The sequence below is a fragment of the Salmo salar genome, chromosome 03, assembly GCF_965601325.2.
Source record: "Salmo salar chromosome 03, fSalSal1, whole genome shotgun sequence".
Classification (NCBI taxonomy): domain Eukaryota; kingdom Metazoa; phylum Chordata; class Actinopteri; order Salmoniformes; family Salmonidae; genus Salmo; species Salmo salar.
Window position 1 is genome coordinate 18,811,593 of NC_138293.1, and position 27,939 is coordinate 18,839,531.

At 42.5% G+C, this 27,939-nt stretch overlaps 1 protein-coding gene across 1 annotated transcript in view; it reads right to left on the bottom strand.

Moving 5' to 3' along the window:
• Positions 1-4,321: 4,321 nt before the first annotated feature.
• LOC106599157 (choline transporter-like protein 5-A) overlaps positions 4,322-27,939 on the bottom strand; it is a 69,253-nt gene continuing 45,635 nt past the window's right edge. The window contains exons 2-22 of the mRNA XM_014190269.3: positions 24,606-24,654; positions 15,597-15,670; positions 11,080-11,164; positions 10,094-10,178; positions 9,565-9,693; positions 9,367-9,427; positions 9,162-9,285; positions 8,960-9,043; positions 8,121-8,233; positions 7,844-7,975; positions 7,489-7,588; positions 7,287-7,379; positions 6,965-7,052; positions 6,582-6,844; positions 6,298-6,392; positions 6,099-6,202; positions 5,852-5,925; positions 5,684-5,754; positions 5,449-5,537; positions 5,272-5,356; positions 4,322-4,946 (exon numbers count right to left, since the gene is read on the bottom strand). Coding sequence (XP_014045744.1) covers positions 4,852-4,946; positions 5,272-5,356; positions 5,449-5,537; positions 5,684-5,754; positions 5,852-5,925; positions 6,099-6,202; positions 6,298-6,392; positions 6,582-6,844; positions 6,965-7,052; positions 7,287-7,379; positions 7,489-7,588; positions 7,844-7,975; positions 8,121-8,233; positions 8,960-9,043; positions 9,162-9,285; positions 9,367-9,427; positions 9,565-9,693; positions 10,094-10,178; positions 11,080-11,164; positions 15,597-15,670; positions 24,606-24,654 — 2,093 coding nt within the window. The 3' untranslated portion in view covers positions 4,322-4,851. The remainder of the gene's footprint in view (positions 4,947-5,271; positions 5,357-5,448; positions 5,538-5,683; positions 5,755-5,851; positions 5,926-6,098; positions 6,203-6,297; positions 6,393-6,581; positions 6,845-6,964; positions 7,053-7,286; positions 7,380-7,488; positions 7,589-7,843; positions 7,976-8,120; positions 8,234-8,959; positions 9,044-9,161; positions 9,286-9,366; positions 9,428-9,564; positions 9,694-10,093; positions 10,179-11,079; positions 11,165-15,596; positions 15,671-24,605; positions 24,655-27,939) is intronic.

The following is a 27,939-nucleotide window of genomic DNA, read 5'->3' on the forward strand; positions in this document are numbered from 1 at the left end:
CGAGCCACTGCCTGTTCACCCCGCTACCATCCAGAAGGCGAGGTCAGTACAGGTGCATCAAAGCTGGAACTGAGAGAGTAAGAAACAGCTTCTATCTCAAGGCCATCAGACTGTTAAACAGCCATCACTAACATTGAGTGGCTGCTGCCAACATACTGACTCAAATCTCTAGCCACTTTAATAATTATAAATTGGATGTAATAAATGTATCACTAGCAACTTTAAATAATGTTAACATACCCTACATTACTCATCTCATATGTATATACTGTACTTTATACCGTCTACTGCATCTTACCTATGCCGTTCGGCCATCGCTCATCCATATATTTCTATGTACATATTCTTAATCATTCCGTTACATAAGGTAGTTGTGAAATTGTTAAGATTACTTGTTAGATATTACTGCATGGCCGGAACAACAAGCACAAGCATTTCGCTACACTCACATTAACATCTGCTAACCATGTGTATTTGACAAATAAAATTTGATAGGCTCGAGCTGCTGAACGAACCATCGTTGTACCAGAGAGGAAGAGAGGGGCCCAACATGGCGGAAAATCTGTCTCCCCTGAGCAGGTGGCGTGTTTTCGTTGTTTTAGCCCTCCAAGCAAAGACTTTTTGTATGGCGGTCAATGAGTGTTGAATTTGGTAAACAAAAAATGTATGGTTTATTTGATCGAGTTGAAGTTTCCAAATGCTTAAGTTGTTATGAGTGTACTGATTCACTACACTCTCATTCCATTAATATGGAGTTGGTCCCCCCTTTGCGGCTATAACAGTCTCCACTCTTCTGGGAAGGCTTTCGACTAGATGCTGGAACATTGTTGAGGGGACTTGCTTCCATTCAGCCACAAGAGCATTAGTGAGGTCAGGCACTGATGTTGGGCGATTAGGCCTGGCTCGCAGTCAGCGTTCCAATTCATCCCAAAGGTGTTTGATGGGGTTGAGGTCAGGGTTCTGTGCAGGCCAGTCAAGTTCTTCCATACCGATCTCAACAAACCATTTCTGTATGGACCTCGCTTGGTGCTCAGGGGCATTGTCATGCTGAAACAGGAAAGGGCCTTCCCCAAACTGTTGCCACAGAATCGTCTAGAATGCCATTGTATGCTGTAGCGTTAAGATTTCCCTTCACTGGAAAAACAGCCCCAGACCATTATTCCTCCTCCACCAAACTTTACAGTTGGCACTATGCATTCGGGCAGGTAGCGTTCTCCTGGCATTCGCCAAACCCAGATTAGTCCGTCGGACTGCCAGATGGTGAAGTGTGATTCATCACTCCAGAGAACACATTTCCACAGCTCCAGAGTCCAACGGCGGCGAGCTTTACAGCACTCTAGCCGACGCTTGGTATTGCGCATGGGGATCTTAGGCTTGTGTGCGGCTGGTTGGCCATGGAAACCCATTTCATTAAACTCCCGACGTTGCTTCTGGAGGCAGTTTGGAACTCGGTAGTGAGTGTTGCAACCGAGGACAGACGATTTTTACGTGCTACGAGCTTCAGCACTCAGTGGTCCTGTTCTGTGAGCTTATGTGACCTTCACGGTTGAGTTGTTATTGCTCCTAGACATTTCCACACAATAACAGCACTTACAGTTGACCGGGTCAGCTCTAGCAGGGCAGAAATTTGAAGAACTGACTTATTGGAAAGGTTGCATCCTATGACAGTGCCACGTTGAAAGTCTCTGAGCACTTCAGTAAGGCCATTCTACTGCCAATGTTTGTCTATGGAGATTGCATGGCTATGTGCTCGATTTTATACACCTGTCAGCAACAGGTGTGGCTGAAATACCCCGAATACTCTAATTTAAAGGGGTGTCCACATACTTTTGTATAGGTAGTGTATAAGTAGGTCACTTGAAATCCCGGCAACTTTGAGAACTATACCAGAGTTGTCTTGAGACGGCTATGCATATTAATGGCATGTGGCTAGTAGCATAGCATCTCTCTACATTGAATACAGGTGGTTGATGTCAACAACCCTCATTGAATATTTTAAAAAAGATGACAATAAATGAGATGTATCCACCAATCTAAAGAAAGGATAGGCAGGATTTAGACAGCCCACCGTGCCGCTTTGTGGATAACGACTCCCATTGTTAGGGCGGAGAGACGAGTACCTTGTCAGAATTTCCATAATCTTTGGTTGTACTCTTGATCCAGCTCTGGAAATAAGGGGGCTATTCAATCCGCATTGAGGAAGTTCAGCTCTACAGCTGGGATGAAATTTTAAGGCAATGTTCCCACTTTAGTGGAGATTGCATTCACGGTAAACGCTGCATATTTTGGCTCAATCGTAAATGACCTTAACATTTCTATAGGAGAATCTGTAATGCCTTCTGCTTCAGCGGTTCAGATCGAATAGAGCCCTCAGAGTTGAAAACAAACTCAAAATGAGGAAGAATAGACGGGTAATTGGGATTTATGGATTCTACAGTGATTTTGATGTTTTAGCTGCAATAGCTGTAGCTTTGCACAATATTTTAATATTGCCCATGTTTTCACACTGTAGAAGTTGTTGGTGTAAACGCATTACATGGCACATCAAATGCTGTAAAGCACATGGAACTATTCAAATGTATTTTATTTATAAAGGTCACTTCACATTCTCATTGACTAAATTTTACAAAAGAAAATCCCAAATTAAATATACATTAAATATTCATCCCAAAATGTAGAAAAGAGCATGTACATGTAATTGACATTATAAAAACTTTTTTCATCTGTACTACCACTGAAGTACAAATTCTACCAAAATGTCATTGACATCCTTCCATTGTCAGGAGTCTAAAAAGGTGTTTAGCCTAAAGTAAAAGCCTCCACTATCAACCAGCTAGGCACATTAACTAGAAAATGCAATTAAGTCGTACATAAAACCTTATGCTCAGCTAGGTAAACAGCATTTATTTTTCAATGGATCTTAAATTGCAGTGACACAGACTTATCTGAATATCCACAGGATCTGCCATAGCCTTCTGTTTAATATAGTGGATACTTTTGACCAGTGTTTTGTACACATCCTCTGTATTTGATAGTCTCCCCAAGTATTTGCCAGAGCCAGGGTGGTCATCCAGGTAAAAGGAAAAATCAGTACTTCAGACAACTGTAATCCACCATACAGCAACCAAAGCTAGGCATAGGGATTTTTGTTTGCTTGCAGGTTTTCCTATCACACAACATACAGTATGTCTGGATTATGGAGAGTAGTCCATTGGCCAAGGAGTAACACCATTCAGTTGTAATGAGATCCTATCAGGACCAAGAGATCACATGACTTCAAAATCAAATCCTGATTTGAAAGTGAAACCATTCAGTTTTGACGAAGTTGAAACAGTAGGATTCAATATTCATACAGTAGGACAGCAGCATATCAGATATACAGAAGCCCTTATTCGGAACAGCTCGTTCCTCCAAACATACATCAAAGGAGGTTGGTGGCACCTTAATTGGGGAGAACAGGCTCGTGGTAATGAGTGGAGCGGTATCAGTGGAATGGTATCAAACACATGGTTTCCAGGTGTTTGATGCCATTCCATTTGCTCCATTCCAGACATTATTAGGAGCAGTTCTCCCCTCAGCAGCCTCCACTGACATACATGTACGGTGTAGTATCACACACACAATACAGGCTACCCGTACTGTACCTGAGCCCATTTGTGGGTGTAAAGTTGACAACGGTTTCACGTTTTGACCGCAAACTGCACTGTTGACTGCAGTAGTGTGACAGGGTAGAATTTTCTCATGATTGTCCTTGACACTGTTGTTGCCTAGCCTTTAGTGGCTAAGTATTTGGAACTCCATTAGTAATGAATATTGACTTCGAGTAGCATAAAATCAACCAGTTTGAGCATTAACTAAAAGACAAAGTCTGCAGAACAAGTGTTGGTCAGACTACAATTTAGGGTTCTGTCAGAGTCTGCTGCACTTGTCTTTGCAGTAAGGTCCCTTGTTCATGTAAACTGCAGTTACAGTATAGCTGCTGAAGATGAATGAAGATGATAGGGACAATAGTAGTGTCCTGCAGGTTGGATATGCATAGCCTCTGATGTGTTTGGATCTGGCTATCTCTCTCTCTCTCTCTCTCTCTCTCTCTCTCTCTCTCTCTCTCTCTCTCTCTCTCTCTCTCTCTCTCTCTCTCTCTCTCTCTCTCTCTCTCTCTCTCTCTCCTCTCTCTCTCTCTCTCTCTCTCTCTCTCTCTCTCTCTCTCTCTCTCTCTCTCTCTCTCTCTCTCTCTCTCTCTCTCTCTCTCTCTCTCTCTCTCTCTCTCTCTCTCTCTCTCTCTCTCTCTCTCTCTCTCTCTCTCTCTCTCTCTCTCTCTCTCTCTCTCTCTCTCTCTCTCTCTCTCTCTCTCTCTCTCTCTCTCTCTCTCTCTCTCTCTCTCTCTCTACCAGAGAGTTAAGAGTTTGTTGGATTAAGTCACAGTGAAGTCTGACCACCTGTCCTTGTTCCAAAAGAGTTGCTGCCTGCAAATTCCTAGTCTTGAGGTAAGGCAGTAGCAAAGTCTTCATGCCTAATAGTCACACTATTAGTCTCATTGTCCGTGTCCTGTACGTCTAATAATTATTTGAATGATCACGAATGTCATAGTCAATGTAAGAGTTCTTAGGAGGAGTCTCATAGTCCCTCAAAATCACAGTCAGTGTTAATTCTGAAGAGTTGAGAAGGTTCTTGAGTTGCAATAGTCACAGCCAGTGGTCTCATCGTCCATTAGAGACTGATATTACTTGCTAGCTGATAGACAGCATAGTGTAGGTAGCTAGTGTTCAGCTCTGTTCAGTTGAGTTTAAAGCATGCTAAATATCTCAGAAGAGTAAAGCTATTAGTTTGTAGGACAGTTTTGTTGTGTGTCCCTCAGTGGTGGTCAGTTTTTCTCAGAATACTGTGGAGCCCAGCGGACATGAGGAAAGGCTTCTCAGAGCTCCCATCATTCCTCTCCAAGTCCTCACCTGGAGGGGTGTATGGGAGGAGTGGAGAAAGGGATACAGGAGGAAGGGAGAGGAGAGAGGGGTTAGAGGTGCTCAGATCGAATGTGAAGCAAGTGAACAGCCATGGTGTTTTTTACAGTTGTAAAGCAGCCAAAGCCTTGATATTGGGATCGACTGAATAGCCAATCCAAGATGCCAGAGGTCAGGATGAGAGCAGGCGTATTCTTTCAGATGTGATTTTTTTGCTTTCAACCATAATGAATACCACAGTGTTTTGGAAGCATATCTATATACCACAGTGTTTTGGAAGCATATCTATGAAGAGGAATACAGAGGTTTTACTTACAGAAACACAGAAACAGTGTGTCTACACACATTGCATATACACTGAAGAATCCATGAGCGATCAAATAGGACCCGAATATCACCGTCTGCCAATGATAAGACACGATAATACACCATCAATACCCAGCTGAATGTAGGATATACCCACTGCTATACCCTTTCTAGATGGGCCTCTTACCAGTAAAGGTACCCAGTAGTAATGCAAGGTCGGCACTTCTTCCTGAAAGATGGGCATTTTGTGTGTGAAGAAAAAGAAGGCTATGACGCCTGCAACACACAAACAACATTGTAAATACCCACAGATACGCTTCATCAAATATTTATACCTTTGACTGATTTTAAATTCTCATAACCTTAGACTAAAACGGTTAGAAGTCACAATAACAAAAATACGTTTTTTTGCAATGACTCACCTACACTCCCTGCTATTAGCACTTTCCCCAGGAACAGTAGGAAGTCAGTCACTCTGTCCAGCACTGCCACCCTGCAGTAGAGAGGGGGGAACCCAGTGAGGTTAGCTCAGTAAGGTGCCACCAACTGGGTAGCCTAACAATCCAGCCCCTGGCTTCAGAGGGCCTTACCTGACTACGTTTCTCATCAGTAGGCAGAAGGCATCTCGAGCTGACATGCAGAAGCCCTTCCCATATATCGCAATCTAGAGTGAACACACAGACCATGGTACCATATTGAGTTACACTATAGCCTACAATTGAGTTGTGCGGTCACATTCAGCTACCCCTGACTGTCGCTAAATTAGCACCACTTCACACCGAGGAACAGCTATGTAAGTGTCAGTGCATATGGACGCCCACAAACCACCATACTCACCATAATGTAAGCATTTCTGTTCATGAATTTGACGAAGCGCTCTAGACACCAGAAACAGCATTTGAGGCAGCAGAGTACGAAGCGTGCTGCCACGTTATTGGAACCTGAACACAAACCATTAGTGACGAGTTACTCCAAAGTCACATTCAGGACTAGATTGTGTAATACTGTACTATACTGTCCTAAAGCCAAAACTCACCTTTGAGTTTAGAATCTAGATACTCCAGGATAATTCGGGCCATCTGAACCACGGCCAGAATTAGAGCACCAAACGCAAGTGAGCCTGTGTGATACCTGTAACCCAGATACGCGCACACGCTCATCTACTTTAGTCAGTCTATCATTAATAAAAACCATCACCTCCCAAACCCTCTAAACACATAAAGACCTGGTTCAAACAACTCCTGAGCCATAATGAAAGTAACTTTTCCAATAACCCTGCTAATCTATTGTATTTGTAGTCTGGTATGAAAGGCTCCTTACCGTATGGCCCTGCTAAATGAAGAGAACAGGGGACAGGGGGGGATGTCCTGGGGCTTCCTCCGGGCCCAGTAGTAGGAAGCGAAGGCCCCAGCCAGGGTACACTGTCCCAGGGCGATGGTGAAGTTGACCAGCCACAGGAAGATGAGCAGGTTGGACAGCTGGAGGATGAAGAGGTAGCGGTGGTAGGGCGTCTCCCCACCGTAGAACGCAAATGTACACTGGGCGCCCGGACATTCCTTAGACACGTTGGTCTTGTTGAACGTCTGAGATGGAAATAGTGAAAATACCGGATTACAATCCATGCAAATCTGGGGTACTCAAAACCCGAGTTTCTGTGTGTGTCTGCAGGATACTTAGATTGAGTGGAGAAAAAGGGGGCTTACCTCAGGATTACATGTCTTGTTTGCATACATGCAGTTGGGCTCAGCAGCCATTACTTTATAGATGGCATCTCCAGAGGAGGCCAGGAATCTGGGTGTAACGCTGATTAAGGTAAACAAAAAAAAATTGCTCTTGTACAACAGTACACAATAGAACACCACTTTCTTCAATTAATTCTGTGTCTCTGTATTCCATAAGGCATTCAATACAACAACTGTATAGAATCTGGGAGTTTGGTGGTTATCATGAATGGCACGCTAAACAAAGAAATGCAGAAACAGCACCCTCTAGTGGAGAAATACCACACCAGTAAGAGTAAGATACACAGAGGTGACGGCAAAATAGGAGCTGCAGACGGCCAGCAGCAGGAAAGTGATGATTGGGTAGAAGAGTGTTGACATCATGTAGCTGACGGCCCTAAAGACCAGAGGCACAAGAAGAACATCAGTCATTGAAAATATACTCTTGAACTAAATGAAGAAAGAAAGTGAGAGAACGCCGAAACTGTTACTATTAGTTGACTTACTTGCTTCCCTCTCTCAGTAGAGCGATAGCCACCCGTACTCTCCTCCTCAGGAAGATAAGAATGATCAGGATAGAGGCTTCTATGGTACCCAGAGCTACCACTAACAGAGAGAGAGGGGAGGAGAGACAGCAGAATGTTAGAGAGTCTGAGCCAAACCATACTATCAATCCTAACCAAACATTTTCTTAATTTGTAATGTGTAAAGTAAATGAAAGAATGTATTACAGAACAACGATATACTTTGAGAAATGTTTTACTTTTACTGAAACTGGTCATCAGGCTAAATGCTTTGAAAGAGACTCAGCCCTGAGATAAAGCTGAGAGAGAGATCGTCATGAGAGAGGTGATGACTCACAGAAGATGAGCCATGTCTGGCTGAGCTGCAGGTAAACCATGACATCTGTCTGGAAGCCGATGTCTACGATGGTTACGTCTGCCCTGGGCTGCTGCCTCAGCAGGGAGAACTCCAGGTAACAGTGCCATATTCCTACAGAGTCACAGAAAGCAGAGGTTAAAGAGGTGAGAAGACACTGGTAACACACACGGCTACGCACGCACACAATTGCACACATTCACATAAACACGCACGCAAGCAAACAGGTAGATACGCACAGGCACACACACACACTGACCGTATGCAATGACCAGTATGACTGCGATGATGGTGAACCAGAGGAGGAGTCCGGCAGTGAAACGTAGCAGCAGGATGAATATCAGACTGACCACCAGAGCTATCACCAGACCTCTGGAAATATAATATACAGTACACTCTCTAAATATAGCATTTTACAGTACCGTAAAAGTACCATACAGAACAAGTCATTGTCCATTATAATAACTCAAACCAGTGTATCTCTGCCAGTAAGAGTTCACACATGAAAAAGTACTATAAATACTATAGTATTACTCATTAGTGTTTTTGTAGACTTTACTGTAGTATAAATTCTGTAGTAAAATAAAAGCGTAGTATATACTATAGTAATTCATGTAGTGTTTTTGTAGACTTTACTGTAGTATTACTATAGATCATGTTTTTATTTTGTTTGATGAAGAAGTGCAGGCTACTACTGGTGAAATACTAAAAGAGCACATTTTCCATAACCTGTGGTAGGTAGCTATGTAGGACTGGGGTCTGAACAGATAGTTCATAGCTACTATTCTTTTCTATAACCTGTAGGGAACACAATATATGGGCTATACTTGGCATTTAGGTTTCTCACTTATGGGTGGCACACATTGGGAAACGGGGGAGGGGAATGTTCAGGATATATGCAAATTCAATACTGAAGTATTTATTATAGGGTTTTTGCGGACATTACTGTAGTATTTTTGTGGATAATACTGTAGTATGTAGTAGATTATATACTAAGTATTACACATGATAGAGGGACACTACAGTATGTAGTAAAGTATTCTACAGTTTACTACAGAATTCTATAGTAAGTACTGAAGTATTCATGTAGGTTCTTACATTAAGATCCAGTTCCATGAGGCGGCGTAGTCCTCCACAATCTTCATCCCAACCTCCTTAGCATCCACCAGACCTGTGATGCCACTTTAGGAGACAATACTATTCTAAAACTGCAGTTCTTACAGAAGTGTCTCTGTGTGTTTGTGTGTGTATGCATGAACACGCACATCAACATGTGTGTGTGTCGGTCTTTGTAACTCACTTGGCAGCGTCTCTTAGTTCAGTCACACTGCGGGCTGTGTCCAGGGCATCTTTGAAGTGGGTTCTTTTGGCCACCGTCAGGGTTCCATTCAGAGTGATGAAGTCAGGAAAACAACGCTGCAGGACTAGTAGACAAGACAATTCAGTACCATCACTTCACAATTGCCTGCCAGTTGCCGTCTCTCCCCCCCCCCCCCCGTACATACATGGTCTGCTAGGCACGATCATCGATGGACAGTCCTCATCTCGTAACACTTGTGCAACGGGCTGAAAGTAAAAAGCAAAGATCAAGATGTTGCATTCAATGGAAACACAGTTCTCATCCTAACAGTATCCTGCCTACACACTGCCTTTGAGAACCAGTATACTCACACATGCAAACAGCCTACATACATGGTACTCGCCTTTGTTGGGTTGTTGAATCCTGGTTTGCAGAACTGCCTGTAGTAGTCCCAGGGTGCTGCAGTGATTTGGTATTGCAACTGCACATCTGTATAGGTGGAAAATTTGTCCGGGCACTTGGAAACACACATCTGTTTGGAAACACACACACATACACACATTTTTATTAAAAGTCAGTAAGATGATATCACAGGAGGCTGGTGAGAGGAGGATGGCTCATAATAATGGCTGGGATGGAGTGAATGGAATGGTATCAAACTCCTGAAGAAGGCAGAGTGATGCCGAAACATTGGTGATTTACCCAATAAATTACTGGGAGTGAGACTATATTTATTTTTAATATCATACTCATGGAAACCACGTGTTTGAATCCATTCCATTAATTCCGTTCCAGCCATTACTATGAGCCCCAAGGTGAACTCATACTGTGGCTGATATGACCCCCATTTCTGAACAGCCACTACACTTAAATACTCCATTACTCTGTTATTTTCTCTATCTGATATCACTTGACCAATATGTTATGAATACCTGAGTGGTTGGGCACTGTAGGTTGATGAGGACAGCAGGGTTGGCACATTTCAGGATGTTGAAGTAGAACAGTGTGGATTTTTTTCTATACAAAGAACAAACATTGACACAGTTTAGAACTGATACAGTACTACCACTAGGTGGCTGTGGAGCACAGAGGAAAGATTCAGAGAAAAGCCCTCATATAGTCTGACATACAATGATGTTAAAAAAGACAACCATTCCTAATATCCGTCTTAATTTTTGTAAAATTGTAGCCTGTATGCTCCAGTGTTTCAGTATAATGGGTGAAAGAGTGGTGTAGTCTCTTCTCTACACGTGTTCCAGGCTAAACTCCATCACAATCCCATAATCCTGGGAGAAAAACACAGTGCTAATTATGAGCTGCTGAGATCTGAGGGCCCTAGCTAGCTGGGAGTAAACACACTACTCCCTATCTCATAGCTTACAAACAGCCTTATCACAGCTTTACAGCCGTCGATAAAGAACAAATCTTCGCCATGGTTACAGCCTGTCAATCACGCTTGAGTTCTATGAGGGGAATTCAACACCGAGCACTTTAGTGTGGGGATGCAGTATTAGACTTTGGATTCACTGGGTTTGGTTTCACTGACAATGGGAACTGTGTGTGGTGGTGAGGTGCCTTTTAATTGTAATGGTCAAATGGTCAATGTAATAGCGTTGAAGTACTTAATGCTCAGATAAAGAACCAGCCAATGGTTCAGCGGACCACACTAGGGCTAGATGGAAGTTAAAGTTAACAACAGATCTAGGATCAGATTATCCTTAACTGAATTCAGGGGGATGAAAAAGTATCTGACGCTGTAGCAGTGGTAGGGGAAACCTCTGACAGGTGTGTTAATTGGCAGGTAAGCACCAATTAATAGCAGCAAATAGGGTACAGGGGAATGATCATGACCTCAAAAGGATCTAAGGCCTATTTAGTACTAATGTTATACTAATCACTCACTACAGTAATTACTCACGCGTTTGGAGTGCCCTTCTGCCCACAGAACTGTCCGTAGCTGTCTGTAGGGTAGATCACCTTCCTGGGGTCACCTTGTAGCCACGCTGGAGAAAAAAAAAGAACGAGAGAGAGAGAGACACGGAGAGACAGAATGAGAGAGAAAGAAGCAAACAGATCGAGAGAGAGAGAGACACACAGAGGGAGAAAGAAGGAGATGGAGAGATGAAGCAAGAATAAATCATCCTCTTTTATCTCTGTTTTCGAATACCGAAATAAAATAAATATAGATGAAAAGTCTGGATAGACTAGAGTCTTATTCCCTCTCCCTGAATCAAAAGGTTCAGATTCTTTTGTATCCGAGAATCTCAACGTGTTCTTCAGCTCCTCTGGCAGGGTTTTAAAGACGAGGTCATTGTGTGTCTAACTGCTGCTCTGCTGTAAAAAAACGCAATCACACTTCTCATTCCAGAGGCTACTGCTCTTCTAAGGCTTATTTTCTGCATCGTTTACAGCATTGTTCAGAAAGCATACAGGAAAGGAGATTTCGCTTTCTAAGACACCACATGTTTGTCTGTGTGTGTCGATTCGTTTTGATCAATAGTAGTACCTTTTCTCTATGAATGAGAGGCTGTCAGTGACTACCTCAGTCTAACAGTCTGACTGACTGAAGAATCATTAAGGTGGTTTTCCAGAGCCATCAGATTCTAAATGGAATGCTTCTGTACAGTATCTGAAACACTTAGTGAATGCCAACGACAGACTTATAGGGAGATATAGAGCTGGATGGGCATGTGCGGACCTAGCCCTGTTGATATATGGTATGGTTGCAGCTGCTCTACAAATCAAAGCGAATCAGTAATTATGTTGAATAAATCATATACTGAATGATGTCAGAATTCATCTTTCTAGTATGGTCAAAGTTTACTGTAAATCAGCACAGCCAGAGGATTTCCCCCAAACCACACAAGATGCCTCTGGGATGAGAGATCAATTGTGTGTGTGTTAGAGATGCCAGCAGTTTGTTCATCCGCACCTGCCCGCAATTCCTAATAACCCATCCGCAACCTCTTGACTATATGTGATAAAGTTAAAATCTGAGGCCCACACCTGACCTGCTAATAGGGCGATAGAAAATGTCCTGTTCAGTCAGAGACGGCAGAATAATTTGACAGGGGGTGCAGTATTTCTTTGTTGTTGCCTGTTTTAAGGAAATTAAAAGCAGTGAAAATAACCCAACATGTTTCTGATAAGATTTCAGTTTCGGCTTAGATGCATATTTTATCAGCTTTTATGATGCTGATAAGATAGCACCTTTACAGACGGTCCCTAACTTCACATTCTGAAACAAATAAATAATATTTCTCCACTCCTGTTCCTATGTCAATTTACATTTGATGTATACATTTTACTGTAAAAAATGCTTAATTCGGCAGGAGTTAATATTAAGACAATGTGAGAGGTTATAAACCTCCAGTCAGTCCAGATTTCAGTTTCCATTTAACCCATCAGAACAGCCTACGGCTTAGGCCTATTTGAAGTCCCCATCTTGTGACTGTCTAATATGTATAGTGCCTCACAATCACACATAACATAGCTGGCACTGCTATCATCCTCTTTTAACACTTCACCAAATCTTTCCCAAACATTACTTTTCTGATCCTCATTCTCTTTCTTTTCAACTCTCCATTTCGTACCTTTTCTTTTATTGAATTAAGCTCAGACATTGTCTTTTTTGCCTCAGTGGATCGACGTTAAGATTCTGCCCAAGTTCCCAAAAGCATTTGGCGATTGCCGTGTATTTGGCACATGTACAGTAAGGCAATAAAGCTTAGGCTTACGCACTAATGGCAGATAAAAAATTATGAGAAAAAAAACCCAATGTAGCCTATAGATATGAATTGCACAAAAATGATACATTTATGGACTTTTAATGCATTGTTGTTTTCTCTTTATTAAACCCGCTTGCTACACACCCGCACTTCATCCATACAATATTTTATGACCCTAAACCCGCCCGCGGATATAACCACAGGGACTGCCGGTTATTCCCGAGTGTGTGTGCGAGAGAGAAAGGCGAAGGCAGAGAAAAAGAAAGAAGATTGAAGTGAGTGAGTGTTCTTGAGAGGATGAAGTCATTATGGGTGTTTGTGTGGTGTAGAGGGGCTTGGAGTGGAGTAGAATGTAGTAAGGTGTGTGTGTGTGTGATTTTGCACGTGTGTGTATTTTGTGTGGGTTTATGCATATGAAGGAGGGGGAGGGGGGCTCTGCTCTCCTGGTGGCATGAGGTCATTGGTAGCTGGCAGGCAGTATGAAGAATTAAGAGTGACTTCATCATCACTCCAATATCAAGCTCTCTAAACGCTCTATTGGTTTTGACTGCCAGCATCCCTACTGCTCTTTAAAGAATGAGATCACACTAAAATATGAGACCAGAACTCCACACGCCTTTTCCGAGGTGAACTCATACTAAAATATGAGGACAGAGCTACCACACGCCATTAACGAGGTGAACTCAAACATGAGATGGAATGGCCGTGACATATTGAAAAATAATGAACTCATACAAAAATATATGAGTCTATAGCGCTGGGTTGCAGCAAAAGGGGACAACTTATATTATAACGGGACTGTATGGCAAGGTTAAATAATGACATTGGAAGGAATAAGGCCAGATCGGCAATTAAAGGTCATGGGTAGCTGATGGCCAGTAAGTTGCTTCTATGAATTTGAATCAGCTGCATCAAAGAAGGGTTAGGATTGGGATGCTCCTCATCTCAATGTTTCAGAAGCTGAATATATCAACAACAACAAAAAATGATGCCTGCATTCACTTATTCTGAAAATTGGAGGGATTTATTTGTGTGCTGACTTGCCAAGGCCATTCTCTGGTTAAATTTGGCTACAGGACAAAATGTATGTTTTTATAGTGTGCAACTAAGGACTGCAAGTTAGGTTTTGATTGAATGAAGCTCTACGTTCTCAAAGGCAATGTCACAGTATGAAAAGGTCCCTTTTTCAACAGAGATCCCATGTTGGGACTGTCAAAAGGCCTGAATCAAAAGGATTTTTGAACAATGGCTTCTCTCTTCTCTCTCTCCCTGCCTGTTCTTTTCTGAATATCCCTTTATTCAACACTGACCAGATATCAGTCAGAACCCAACTCTACTACAAGAATCAATACACAGGATTGCTGTATATCCCTTTCTGCGTTTTATCCTTCCCTCTTTTCTCAACGATACAGCTTCCTTTTATTGAGCTACAGTTGGGCATAGGGAGTCGGGCTGCCTATAACGTTTGTACCTAGTGGGGATAGTATAAGGGGAACAATTGATTGCATTAACGAGGAAGTATTCACAAGGGGGATGTGTCCACTAACAGGGGAAATTGTAGAGTACAGCATGCATAGTAAATAGCTGCTTGTATTCTATTTTGAAGCAACTTTATCTTCAGTGCAGTCACTCCTAAACCTACACTTTTAATTTGCTAGCTGCTTACCATTTCTGAGATCATTACTATGAGAAAAGGTACAGAACCTTTGAAGCAGAACCAATCATTGAGCAATGGATTGATCTTTAGCAGAAGAGGGGAGAGAGGGAGTAAATAATAAAGAGATAAGAGAGAGAAGAGAAGAAGCGCTTCATAGAGCTGTGGGAGGGACATGAAAACAGTCATTTCTACCATCTTTCAGAGGTGATGTGAACCCAACATCTTCAAACTGTCTCTGAATAGAACAGATGCTACACACCTCTCGCTCTCTCTTTGTATCTCTCTACAGCACAATGTATGATCTGTAGCTATGCTCACTATTTCTCTCTCACACTTGCTACTTTCTTTCTATCTCTTGTTTCTCTGACACAAACACACCCTTTCTTGTGTTTATCTTACTACTCCACCATCTAACTAAGTACTTAGAACCGACTGCTACTCGGTTTTATCTTTCTCTAACACGGTGGTGAGTATTGATGGTGGGATTTCAGAGCCCTCTGATCAAAGGTTCATCTACTGACTCCCACTCAGGGGGACAGTGTGTTTGGGTTTGGGCCAGTGTGTTTGGGTTTGGGCCAGTGTGTTTGGGTTTGGGCCAGTGTGTTTGGGTTTGGGACAGTGTGTTTGGGTTTGGGACAGTGTGTTTGGGTTTGGGCCAGTGTGTTTGGGTTTGGGCCAGTGTGTTTGGGTTTGGGCCAGTGTGTTTGGGTTTGGGACAGTGTGTTTGGATTTGGGCCAGTGTGTTTGGGCCACTGTCCATTATCATTTCTTACAGTAAAAATGTCTAAACACAACTCATGTAGCGTCTCCTTTTCATTGCTTGTTTACACTGTTTTGAACGTAACAGAACTTTGACTCAACTAGGATGATGAAATAAAGGATAATGCTTGTCTCACATTGGCATAATTCCTAGCCATTTGGGAATGCGTGACAGCTGGACATCGAGTTTTGTCCAATGCATGTAGACCTATACGTCATGAAGAGTTGTGAGTTTCCATGTATAGACATCCTTACACTGCCCTGGTAATATAGTGGTCATGGTCCACTCACCCACAGTCCCCAGTGCTATGTATCCGAGGATGACGATGACGAAGATCACACAGCAAAACAAGTCTGTGCAGCTTCTGTAGAGAGGGAAAAAAACAAAGGGAGAAAGAGGTAGATACAGAGAATCTCAATTGCACACTACTTCTCAAAACCCATTGGATGAGAAAGCAAGAGGTCCCTCCCTCTGACCTTCTCGAATGGGTTTTGAGAAGGAGGCAAGGGGAGAGGATGCGAGGAGTATGCAATTGAGATTCTCCCATTGAGATGGAGAGAGAAAGAAGAAAAGGTCAATATCCTTGAGGCTTTCAACATACCCTGAGAGAGAGAAACGAGAGGCGAGCGAGATGAGAGAGGGTGTAAAGAGAGAGAGAAACGAGAGGACAGAGAGATAAATACCCATCAAGGCCTTGCTCATTATTCTGGTAAAGATCAAACAACAGCAGATGGGACCATGGTGATGAGATGCTTTCACAACGGAAATTAAATATTAACCTCAATCTGCTGCTATGACTCTCTCTAGACACATCACATTCCCATACTCTCTTTCTCAGGGTTTGGCAATCAGAATTGCTCTTGCAGTGTGTATACCTGTGTGTGCCAAGTGCTGACATCTTTCTATCCAACCGGTGACGGGATAGTGTCACATATCCACAAACAGTAGTACATGTGTACACATGTGGGGGGGGGTATGTTTACACATGTTCCCATCCTGATTATTGTCAGCGTGTCTTCCAGGAAAATCAGCGACCTACAGTACCAGTCAAAAGTTGGGACATACCTACTCATTCAAGGGTTTTTCTTTATTTTTACTATTTTCTACATTGTAGAACAATAGTGAAGACATCAAAACTATGAAATAACACATATGGAATCATGTAGTAACCAAGAAAGTGTGAAACAAATCAAATTATACTTTATATTTGAGAGTCTTCAAAGTAGCCACCCGTTGCTTGATGACAGCTTTTCACACTCTTGGCAATCTCTCAACCAGCTTCATGAGGTAGTTGCCTGGAATGCATTTCAATAATCAGGTGTGCCTTGTTAAAAGTTAGTTTGTGGAATTTCTTTCCTTCTTAATGCGTTTGAGCCAATCAGTTGTGTTGTGACAAGGTAGGGGTGGTATACAGAAGATAGCCATATTTGGTAAAAAACCAAGTCCATATTACAGCAAGAACATCTCAAATAAGCAAAGAGAAATGACAGTCCATCATTACTTTTTTATTTTACCTTTATTTAACCAGGTAAGCTAGTTGAGAACAAGTTCTCATTTACAACTGTGACCTGGCCAAGATAAAGCAAAGCAGTGCGACACAAACAACAACAGAGTTACACATGGAATAAACAAGCGTACAGTCAATAACACAATAGAAAAAAAGAAAGTCTATATACAGTGTGTGCAAATGGCGTGAGGAGGTAGGCAATAAATAGGCCATAGTAGCGAAGTAATTACAATTTAGCAGATTAACACTGGAGTGATAAATGAGCAGATGACGATGTGCAAGTAGAGATACAGGTGTGCAAAAGAGCAGAAAAGTAAATAAAAACAATATGGGGATGAGGTAGGTAGATTGGGTGGGCTATTTACAGATAAACTAGGTACAGCTGCAGCGATCGGTTAGCTGCTCAGATAGCTGATGTTTAAAGTTAGTGAGGGAAATATAAGTCTCCAGCTTCAGCGGTTTTTGCAATTCGTTCCAGTCACTGGCAGCAGAGAACTGGAAGGAAAGGCAGCCAAAGGAGGTGTTGGCTTTGGGGACGACCAGTGAGATATAACTGCTGGAGCGCGTGCTACGGGTGGGTGTTGTTATCGTGACCAGTGAGAAGAGATAAGGCGGAGCTTTACCTAGCATAGACTTATAGATGACCTGGAGCCAGTGGGACTGGCGACGAATATGTAGCAAGGGCCAGCCGACCAGAGCATACAGGTTGCAGTGGTGGGTGGTATAAGGGGCTTTGGTAACAAAACGGATGGCACTGTGATAGACTGCATCCAGTTTTCTGAGTAGAGTATTGGAAGCTATTTTGTAGATGACATCGCCAAAGTCGAGGATCGGAAGGATAGTCAGTTTTACTAGGGTAAGTTTGGCAGCGTGAGGGAAGGAGGCTATGTTGCGAAATAGAAAGCAGATTCTAGATTTGATTTTGGATTGGAGATGTTTAATGTGAGTCTGGAAGGAAAGTTTCCAGTCTAGCCAGACACCTAGGTATTTGTAGTTGTCCACATATTCTAGGTCAGAACCATCCAGGGTAGTGATGCTAGTCGGGCGGGTGCGGGCAGCGAACGGTAGAAAAGCATGCATTTGGTTTTACTAGCGTTTAAGAGCAGTTGGAGGCCACGGAAGGAGTGTTGTATGGCATTGAAGCTCGTTTGGAGGTTAGTTAACACAGTGTCCAAAGAAGGGCCAGATGTATACAGAACGGTGTCGTCTGCGTAGAGGTGGATCAGGGAATCACCCACAGCAAGAGCGACATCATTGATATATACAGAGAAAAGAGTCGGCCCGAGGATTGAACCCTGTGGCATCCCCATATAGACTGCCAAAGATCCGGACAACAGACTCTCCAATTTGACACACTGAACTCTATCTGAGAAGTAGTTGGTGAAGCAGGCGAGGCAGTCATTTGAGAAACCAAGGCTGTTGAGTCTGCCGATAAGAATGTGGTGATTGACAGAGTCAAAAGCCTTGGCCAGGTCGATGAAGATGGATGCACAGTACTGTCTTTTATCGATGGCGGTTATGATATCGTTTAGTACTTTGAGCGTGGCTGAGGTGCACCCGTGACCAGCTCGGAAACCGGATTGCACAACGGAGAAGGTACGGTGGGATTCTAAATGGTCAGTGATCTGATTATTAACTTGGCTTTAGAAGACTTTAGAGAGGCAGGGCAGGATGGATATAGGTCTATAACAGTTTGGGTCTAGAGTGTCTCCCCCTTTGAAGAGGGGGATGACCGCGGCAGCTTTCCAATGTTTAGGGATCTCGGACGATACGAAAGAGGTTGAACAGACTGGTAATAGGGGTTGCAACAATGGCGGCGGAAAGATTTAGAAAGAGAGGGTCCAGATTGTCTAGCCCAGCTGATTTGTACGGGTCCAGGTTGTGCAGCTCTTTCAGAACATCTTTTATCTGGATTTGGGTGAAGGAGAAGCTGGGCAGGCTCAGGCAACTAGCTGCGGTGGGGGGGGGGCTGTTGGCCGGAGTTGGGGTAGCCAGGAGGAAAGCATGGCCAGCCGTAGAGAAATGCTTATTGAAATTTTAGATTATCATGGATTTATCGGTGGTGACCGTGTTACCTAGCCTCAGTGCAGTGGGCAGCTGGGAGGAGGTGCTCTTGTTCTCCATGGACTTTACAGTGTCCCAAAACTTTTTGGAGTTAGAGCTACAGGATGCAAATTTCTGTTTGAAAAAGCTAGCCTTTGCTTTCCTGACTGACTGCGTGTATTGGTTCCTGACTTCCCTGAACAGTTGCATATCGCGGGGACTATTCGATGCTATTGCAGTCCGCCACAGGATGTTTTTGTGCTGGTCTCGGGCAGTCAGGTCTGGAGTGAACCAAGGGCTATATCTGTTCTTAGTTCTATATTTTTTGAAAGGGGCATGCTTATTTAAGATGGTGAGGAAATTACTTTTAAAGAACAACCAGGCATCCTCGACTGACGGGATGAGGTCAATATCCTTCCAGGATACCCGGGCCAGGTCGATTAGACAGGCCTGCTTGCAGAAGTGTTTTAGGGAGCGTTTGACAGTGATGAGGGGTGGTCGTTTGACCGCGGACCCATAGCGGATGCAGGCAATGAGGCAATGATCACTGAGATCCTGATTGAAAACAGCAGAGGTGTATTTGGAGGGCAAGTTGGTTAGGATGTAATCTATGAGGGTGCCCATGTTTACGGATTTAGGGTTGTACCTGGTGGGTTCGTTGATGATTTGTGTGAGATTGAGGGCATCTAGCTTAGATTGTAGGACTGCCGGGGTGTTAAGCATATCCTAGTTTAGGTCACCTAACAGAACGAACTCTGAAGATATGTGAATTGATTGCCCCTCATCTATGGTGTCCAGGGCACAGCTGGGAGCTGAGGGGGATCTATAACAGGTGGCAACAGTGAGAGACTTATTTCTGGAGAGAATGCTGGTTGAGAGAATGCCAAGCGTGTGCAAAGCAGTCATCAAGGCAAAAGGTGGCTACTTTGAAGAATCTCAAATATATTTGTTTAACACTTTTTTGGATACTACATGATTCCATATGTGTTATTTCATAGTTGTGATGTCTTCACTATTATTCTACAATGTAGAAAATAATAAAAATAAAGAAAAACCCTTGAATGAGTAGGTGTGTCTGAACTTTTGACTGGTACTGTATCTAGCATCATGTTTAATATATATTAATCAGCTTATATGTCAATCGAATGCATAGGAATCCCTGCCTGGCTTCCCAGTTGACTACTTAGAGAGCACTGAGGTAATGGCTGATTAAACAGACCATGACTGTCAGGTTGTGTGTTCAAGGAATAGAGACCAGGTTGTGATTGGCAGCACTGGGACAGGACTGTTAGAGGGTCATGTGTGTCACTGAGGTTATATTGCGGCGTCAGTGAGAGGCCTGGTGTTAAGCTGCACAGCAGGCTTTCACAAACATACATAACGCTCCCTGCTGCTCAATAATTCAGCCTTTAGCTGAGCTCAGGCAGCACTTTCCCCTGGTCTAACAGAAATGTATAGACACACAGAACTGTACACACACGCACGGTGAGCAAGAATGTGAGGAGTGGTGGGACAGGTTGAAGTTAACTCCGTCTTTCCTAATCAATCAAAATCATTGTTCCTCTCCTTCTCCATGCGAAATAAACCCTCCTGCCTCCTTGTTGATAGTAGGTCTGTCCGGACTAGTCAGTGTTTTCCTGCTCTGTTTATGCAGTCCTGTCCTTTCCAATCCTCTGGAACGACCCTGCTTGATGCTGAACTGCTGCGCTGCACATTCTGTCCTCTCCTCTTAACTCTCATTCACCAGCTGTTGAGCAGAGTTAAACACACTGAAATGAGAGCAGAAACCTTGGCTAAATTCAGGCAGGGAGAGATGGAGGAGAAGAGAGAGTGTGTTTGTGTGAGAGAAAGAGATAGAAAGAGAGATAGTTCTAGAAACCCGGAGGACACTCAACAGGGCTGTGCTGTTTGCTGAGTCGCTGTCATGGATTCAAATTTCACAGGATAGTTTGGAAGGAAAGAAACAGTCAGTGAGAATTGATGCGACCTGGGATTCAATAGCCTGATCCCCGATCTGTTCGTGCTCTTTTGCCAACTTGTAGCATTGAGTGACAAGCAGTTGGAAAGAGAACACAAACAGATCTGAGATTCAATAGTCGACTGGTTTAATCTACGGCCATCTCTAAAATCACTTAATTAAACGACTCCATATCTCTCACTCAAAATAGACATTGAAGAGACGGAATTAATTTCTAGTTTCTAATTAAAAGCGCTAATCCATTGATCCTGCAGGACTACTTTATGTCTCTGAATCGGAACTCGGTTAATGATTCTAACTATGGCTGTGAACGGTAATGAGAAGTTGATTAATGATTCTAACTATGGCTGTGAACGGTAATGAGAAGTTGATTAATGATTCTAACTATGGCTGTGAACGGTAATGAGAAGTTGATTAATGATTCTAACTATGGCTGTGAACGGTAAATTGACAGCTGGTGAAAAATGGTCTTGAAATTATAACGGCACAGAACAAGAACAGTTCAATATTTTTGTACTGTATGACTTTAAAACAGATAAACCACTTACATATATTTCTATGACTTTAAAATACCAAACATTCATCAAACAGGCTAGGTTTTCTGCATTCTCCATTTGCGCTAGTCTACTGTAAATGACTGGATAAAATGGAATAGACAAGATAAACAGACTAGCTATAACTTCGCCACTACCAACAAACTGCAAGTAGTACATTTGCCACGGGTCTCTTTAGGACGAAAGATAAACAACAGCATTTACTGATGAAAGAGCAAGCGACTCATGCAGGTGTCTCCAGGTGTGAGTCAGCAAGTCTCTCCTACATATGCCTCCTACTGTGTTAGAGGTGAAAAGGGCATTGAACTGGTAAAGCTGGCAAACCAGCACTCTAAAGCAGCAGCCTCACTGCTTTAACATAACAACTAACTTGGTAGGTTCCCATCCACATGGATACACACAGTTGAGTCTGCAGCTTTGCAAAAACTCTAAAAGAGTTTGTCATCTGGGGAGGATCTCTGTATTGCTGGGTAGCTGGAACAAAGCCAGTGTGTCATCAGTAGTTCCTTTAGCTAATAAGATACCAACTGAGGCCTGAAATTACTGCTGGGGTGAAAACACATACAGAGAAATCGTAAAATAATCAAATAGAACAAGATAAAAGCTGGATGCCCGGAAACTTACTGTGTAGCTATAAAAAGTTTTGGTAATTGAATTATTTGTGTGTAATTTTTGCCACCAAAAGAGCTTCACAAGCAGCACCACACACACGCAAGGAAAATCTATAATTACATCTATGCCGCTCCCTGCTCTGACTAAGGGAAGCGTTCAGTAGAAGATCAGAGGAAGTGTTAAAATGGCAGAATGAATTTCTTCTCTCTGGGAATAACAGCAATAATCTAACACGGCATTCCCCTGATCACCAATTAACAACATAGAATCTCCACAACACAACTCCTTCAGCAGAGTCCTACAACAAGATCCATCCCTCTACCCACTTTCAAAACCAATACACTGCAATCCTCACAACACAACAAGCCACTCCTGCCTCTTTTATTCAGCCACTCTTTTCTCCTGGATGGGTTTTGTCAGTGAGTTCTAATTAAGGATTTAAAGGGTCCTCCTCATTTCTTATTTACACATCCAACTCTGCTCCGCTCCCCACCACCCATCTCTGTCTGGGTTAGTGGGGCTCTTCTAGCCCACTGACCTGGTTCCAGTTTCAGCCGGTTTCAACTGCAGCCACACTGATTGCAGCCAGTTACCGGAGTTTCTAATAGCCATCGATTTCCTCCCTGTTTTTCTTTTCTTTGACATGCTTTTATCTGTGACGCTGTCAGACAGGAGGGGGGGGGGGGGTTCTCTCTCCGGCTTCTCTCAGGTTTAATGCTCTGTCTATGAGATTGGTAGGGAAGGGAGGGTCTGTAACATCGATGAATGTTGGCTAGAGAATCTCAAATGTTTGGGTTTGGTTTATAATGGAATGGAGGTTTGGTTACTGCTTCTGACAGTGTTGTTGTGATGTAGTGGCAAATAATTGTATAACATGGATGGTATTAGAATAGATATAGAACATTTGTATCTTTATGGGTAATAGTCTGTCTGAACATTTTGAAGCACCAAATCCTGTTATTGAATACTGTGGAATAATCTTCAGTTATGTCACCAAATAATAATCTCTTATATTACCTGAAATGTAATTGGTCAACACTGGGTTAAGCACAACGGACATTTCAGAGGGTCTGTATGAGTTTATGCTTAGCTCACAGTAAATATTAGCTTTAAAGTTAGTATTAGCTATAGCCTATAAATGTAATTTCCATGACAGTCATTTTCATTTCAGTCAGAGATCAGAGCAGACCATGGGGTCTGTCTCAAATCACACCCTATTCCCCGATTAGTGCACTACTTTTAAAAGGGTAAGGGACGTTGCCCTTAATTCATTTACATGTTCTATTCTATATCAAAATCAGACTACTGTCGATATAGCAAAGGGACTAGCCTGCCAGCAGGGCAGTTCCATGGTGACTACAGCTCTCTTGTGAATGTGTGTCTTTAACATTGATGTGTAGTATTAAAAGTTGTGTAGTACATCACCAAAGCCTTAAAACATGTGTACTACAGTACATCACCAGTGGGACAGCCCTTTGGCAGCACACTCTCCTTTCATAATCACTCCTAGCTATTGGGTGTGTTCGAGTAGTAAGACCAACGAAGCTGACTGTAGACGAAAGTCGATGAGGTGAAGTCTGTGACAGCCAAAAGTCAGACACTGTTGTGGTTTTCAAACAGCAAGGCTCAGATCCGCATGACAGTGTTACCATAGCTGCTATTGTTCATAAACATTTCTTTATAAATGTTTAAAATAAAAATGTTCAATACTCCCATATCATACACTCACTGAAAACATAAAGTGTGTGCAAATAATTGGTTAGAGAGAGGTCTCAAATAAAACTTTCATTTGTAGCCCCTGTAGCTTTAGAATTTTGGCAATGTTGGTTCCTGTTTCAGTCATGTCTTTGATCACGTTCGCGTGGTTAAAAAAAACACCCTAATGATTGGTTGACAAATAGCGCCTCCCACAATGCAGGTAATGGCTGCATGGTGCAGTTACTGAGAAGCAACTACAGCGACTTCATCAAAAACTGCATGACCTTTGATCACGAGTCCATGCAGTCGACATTGTAGGCGCAAGTCGGAACATTTGTATCCCCATAATGCAACACATTTTGAAAGTTGGTGAACAACGATGGTCACCGACTAGACAAAATGTATCCGCTCGAACGTGTCCATTGGCAGCAGTGTATTGAAGAGGTAGCCTCGCAAGCCGCCTGATCTTGCAAGCTTACATTAATGTTCGCTGGCTGGATCAGGCGGCTTGTGAGGCTAGTGAAGAGGCACTGAATCTACATGAACACTCACTGTCTGGAAATGGGATTACACATTCAAATCTTAATTTTACCCTGCTTCTCACAGCAGGAAAATAATCCTGCAGCAACAGGAAAACTGAATTATTATGTGGATTATAATTCATGGACATTTTTACAGGGGTTGATACATTTTTCGTTAGATCAAGTCAAGTCTGAAATTTTCAAGTTGAAATTACTAACTTTTTAAACCTTGAATACATTACAATTTGCATTTCCTGTTGTGCGGGAACAACAGAGTGATCAAATTAAGATAACAAATCTGTAGCAACAAGTCCTCAGTCACAGCAATCAAACAATCAAGACGCACAGTTAAACTGTGATAATGCAAAAGCAAAGTGAAACATTACCTGTTGCAGATTGGTCCTCTAAATGTTGGGTCAAACTTGCGTGGTTCTCCTGAAGAAGAGACATTTCCACATTAGTCAAAGTGATGAAGTGATACAAAGAATAACGATACAAAACATGATTAAGCAGGTGTCAGCTAAGCTAACTCAATGGCCGAACAGCAAGACCCAAAGGGTCCATAGACAAGGAGTGGAGAAACTCTGCAGTGGAGTGTATTGGTCTTTGAAAGATAAATTATAATAAGATAGAGAAGTTCAGGACCAGAGTTTGAATTGATTGATTGAATTTATTTGACAATATTTTAAATACATACATAAGGGCGCTCCAGCCGGTGACGCCTCCACATACAATTTAAGAAAATCAAAGACAACACAATGAAGCTTAAAAGCTTATTTCCATGATGGTCCTTTTGGAGGGGGAAGGGGGGGATGCAGCAAGGTGTTCTGCTAATACATTTTGTATGGGTCTCCGCCGGTATAGTTCCACTTGTCAGTGGTAGGAGATATGGTGTGTGGAGAGAGTAGTGTGTGCAAGCGAGAGGTGAACCGCTTAAGAATCCGCTCCTTTTAAAAAAAAAATTTGCCTAAAATTACATACCCAAATCTAACTGCCTGTAACTCAGGCCCTGAAGCAAGGATATGCATATTCTTGGTACCATTTGAAAGGAAACACTTTGAAGTTTGTGGAAATGTGAAAGGAATGTAGGAGAATAACAATAGATCTGGTAAACGATAATACAAAGCAAAAAACAAATGTTCTTTTGTATCATCATCTTTGAAATGTAAGTGAAAGGCCATAATGTATTATTCCAGCCCAGGCACAATTTCGATTTTGGCCACTAGATCGCAGCAGTGTATGTGCAAAGTTTTAGACTGATCCAATGAACTATTGCATTTGTTTCAAGACTGCCCAAATGTGCCTAATTTGTTTATTAATAACTTTTCATGTTCACAATTGTGCACTCTCCTCAAACAATAGCATGGTATTTTTTCACTGTAATAGCTACTGTAAATTGGACAGTGCAGTTAGATTAACAAGAATTTAAGCTTTCGGCCAATATCAGATATGTCTATGTCCTAGGAAATGTTCTTGTTACTTACAACCTCATGCTAATCGCATTAGCCTACGTTAGCTCAACCATCCTGTGGATGGGACACTGATCCCGAAAAAGGTTTAAGAGATTGAAGCAGAGAGAGAGTTTGTGATTCTGGGCAAAACATTACTTCACTGTGGGTTGTTGAAGGTGACTTTTCTGAGTTTGTGTTTTCACATTTTCACTCAGGTGTATGAACTATTTTTTCTCCTCTCTGGTTTCTGTCATCTTGTCTGAATAATGCAGTTGGATTTTTCAGAGTCAGTTTTTTCCCCCTCCTTATTTTACCAGGTAAGTTGACTGAGAACACATTCTCATGTCTGGCAACAACCTAGGGACTAGTTACAGGAAATGAATGAGTCATTTGGAAGCTGGGGATGATTAGGTGGCCATGATGGTATGAGGGCCAGATTGGCAATTTAGCCATGACACAAGGGTTAACACCCCTACGATAAGTGCCATGGGATCTTTGGTGACCACAGAGAGCCAGGACACCCGTTTAACGTCCCATCCAAAAGACAGCACCTTAGACAAGGAAATGTCCCCAATCGCTACAATGGAATAATTTTTGGGGAGATCAGAGGAAAGAGTGCCTCCTACTGAGCCTCCAACACAACTTCCAGCAGCATCTGGTCTCCCATCCAGGGACTGACCAGGACCAGCCCTGCTTAGCTTCAGAGGCAAACCAGCAGTGGGATGCAGGTCAGTATGCTGCTGGCTAGTTTGTTCACTGAAAATCTGGTACTTAATTTCATTGGTGTGTGTGTGTGTGTGTGTGGGGGTGAAATAATTGTGTTGAATGAGCAAAGCATTAAAAAGATATTCAGTTGATTGGCAGGCCACATTTTGCAGAATGAGCACCTAAATTCAAGGTGCCTTTAAAATAACTACTGGCATGCAGTACCTAAACTACAGTATACATACTTACTGCTGTCCAGCTACCTTCAAACTACTCCCCCGGATAACCAGCATCTCCAACAGCATTCATTCCACTGTGAAATAACATGAACCCTGACCCAAGATGGAGTAGGTAACTGAATAATCCACATTTCTCAAGATTAAGTGAAAGCTTGTGTAAACTACAGTACTGTAACTCTCAATAACGGTCTCAGTTTGTGCATCGTCCCTCCAGTCTGCTAAGCAGAGGGAACAGAAATTGTCCAGATAGTGTTAATCTAATTTCTTACTCTTTCATAAACGGTTAAATCCAATATGGTATCAAAAGAGAATAGGCCACTGTGGAGAGTGTGGGAGTTGATTATCAGGTTTTCCTGGCAAGGATCCTAGATCTCTTTGTATGTCATTGTGATCTTTTCAGAATATGAGTAGGATCAAGAGATTTTCCTGACGTGACCTCGACAGACATTCATATTCACTAAAAAAACAAACACTCTTTCTCTGTCCGTCTCTCCTCCTATCCATCTTAAAGCCACTCTCCCTATTTTCCTTTCTTATCCATCTCAGGCAGTCTCAATACCTCAGGCTTACCTTGGAGTGGCTGTCAGCACAGCAGAAATCGATTTTTCTAGCCTAGACAGCTGACCCCCTGACCAAACTGCCTCGTGGGGGGGGGGTGGGGGGGGGGGGGGGGGGTTGCGCATGAGTCTGTGTGCACATACATATATATATATATATATATATATATATATATATATATATATATATATATATATATATGTGTGTGTGTGTGTGTGTGTGTGCTTATTCATTTGTGTGTGTCTGAGCGCATGTGTGAGTATTCGTGCATGTGTGTAGAGAAAGAGAGCAGCAATATTGTGTTTCCTCCAGTCAGGCAAGACTACAGCGAAGAAGCACGGTGACTATTGATCGGATGTGCAGGTCCAAACCCCGCCAAGTGCCTGCTGGCATGGCCAACAGACCCATATCATCCTTGGATTGATCTTTGTATGTGGCTGGAGAGAGAGCCTATACAGATTGAAAAGAGTTGTAGCAGAAGCACCGCAACAAGATGTCAATAATACAGTGCCTTCAGAAAGTATTCACACTGCTTGACTTTTTCCACATCTTGTGTAACAGTCTGAATTTTAAAATGGCCTACACACAATACCCCATAATGTCAAAGTGAAATTATGTTTTTTGTCATTTTTACAAATGAATTAAACATTTTAAGCTGAAATGTGAGTCAATAAGTATTCAACCCCTTTGTTATGGCAAGTCTAAATAAGTTTAGGAGTAAACAAGTCACATAATAAGTTGCATGGACTCACTCTGTGCAATAGTGT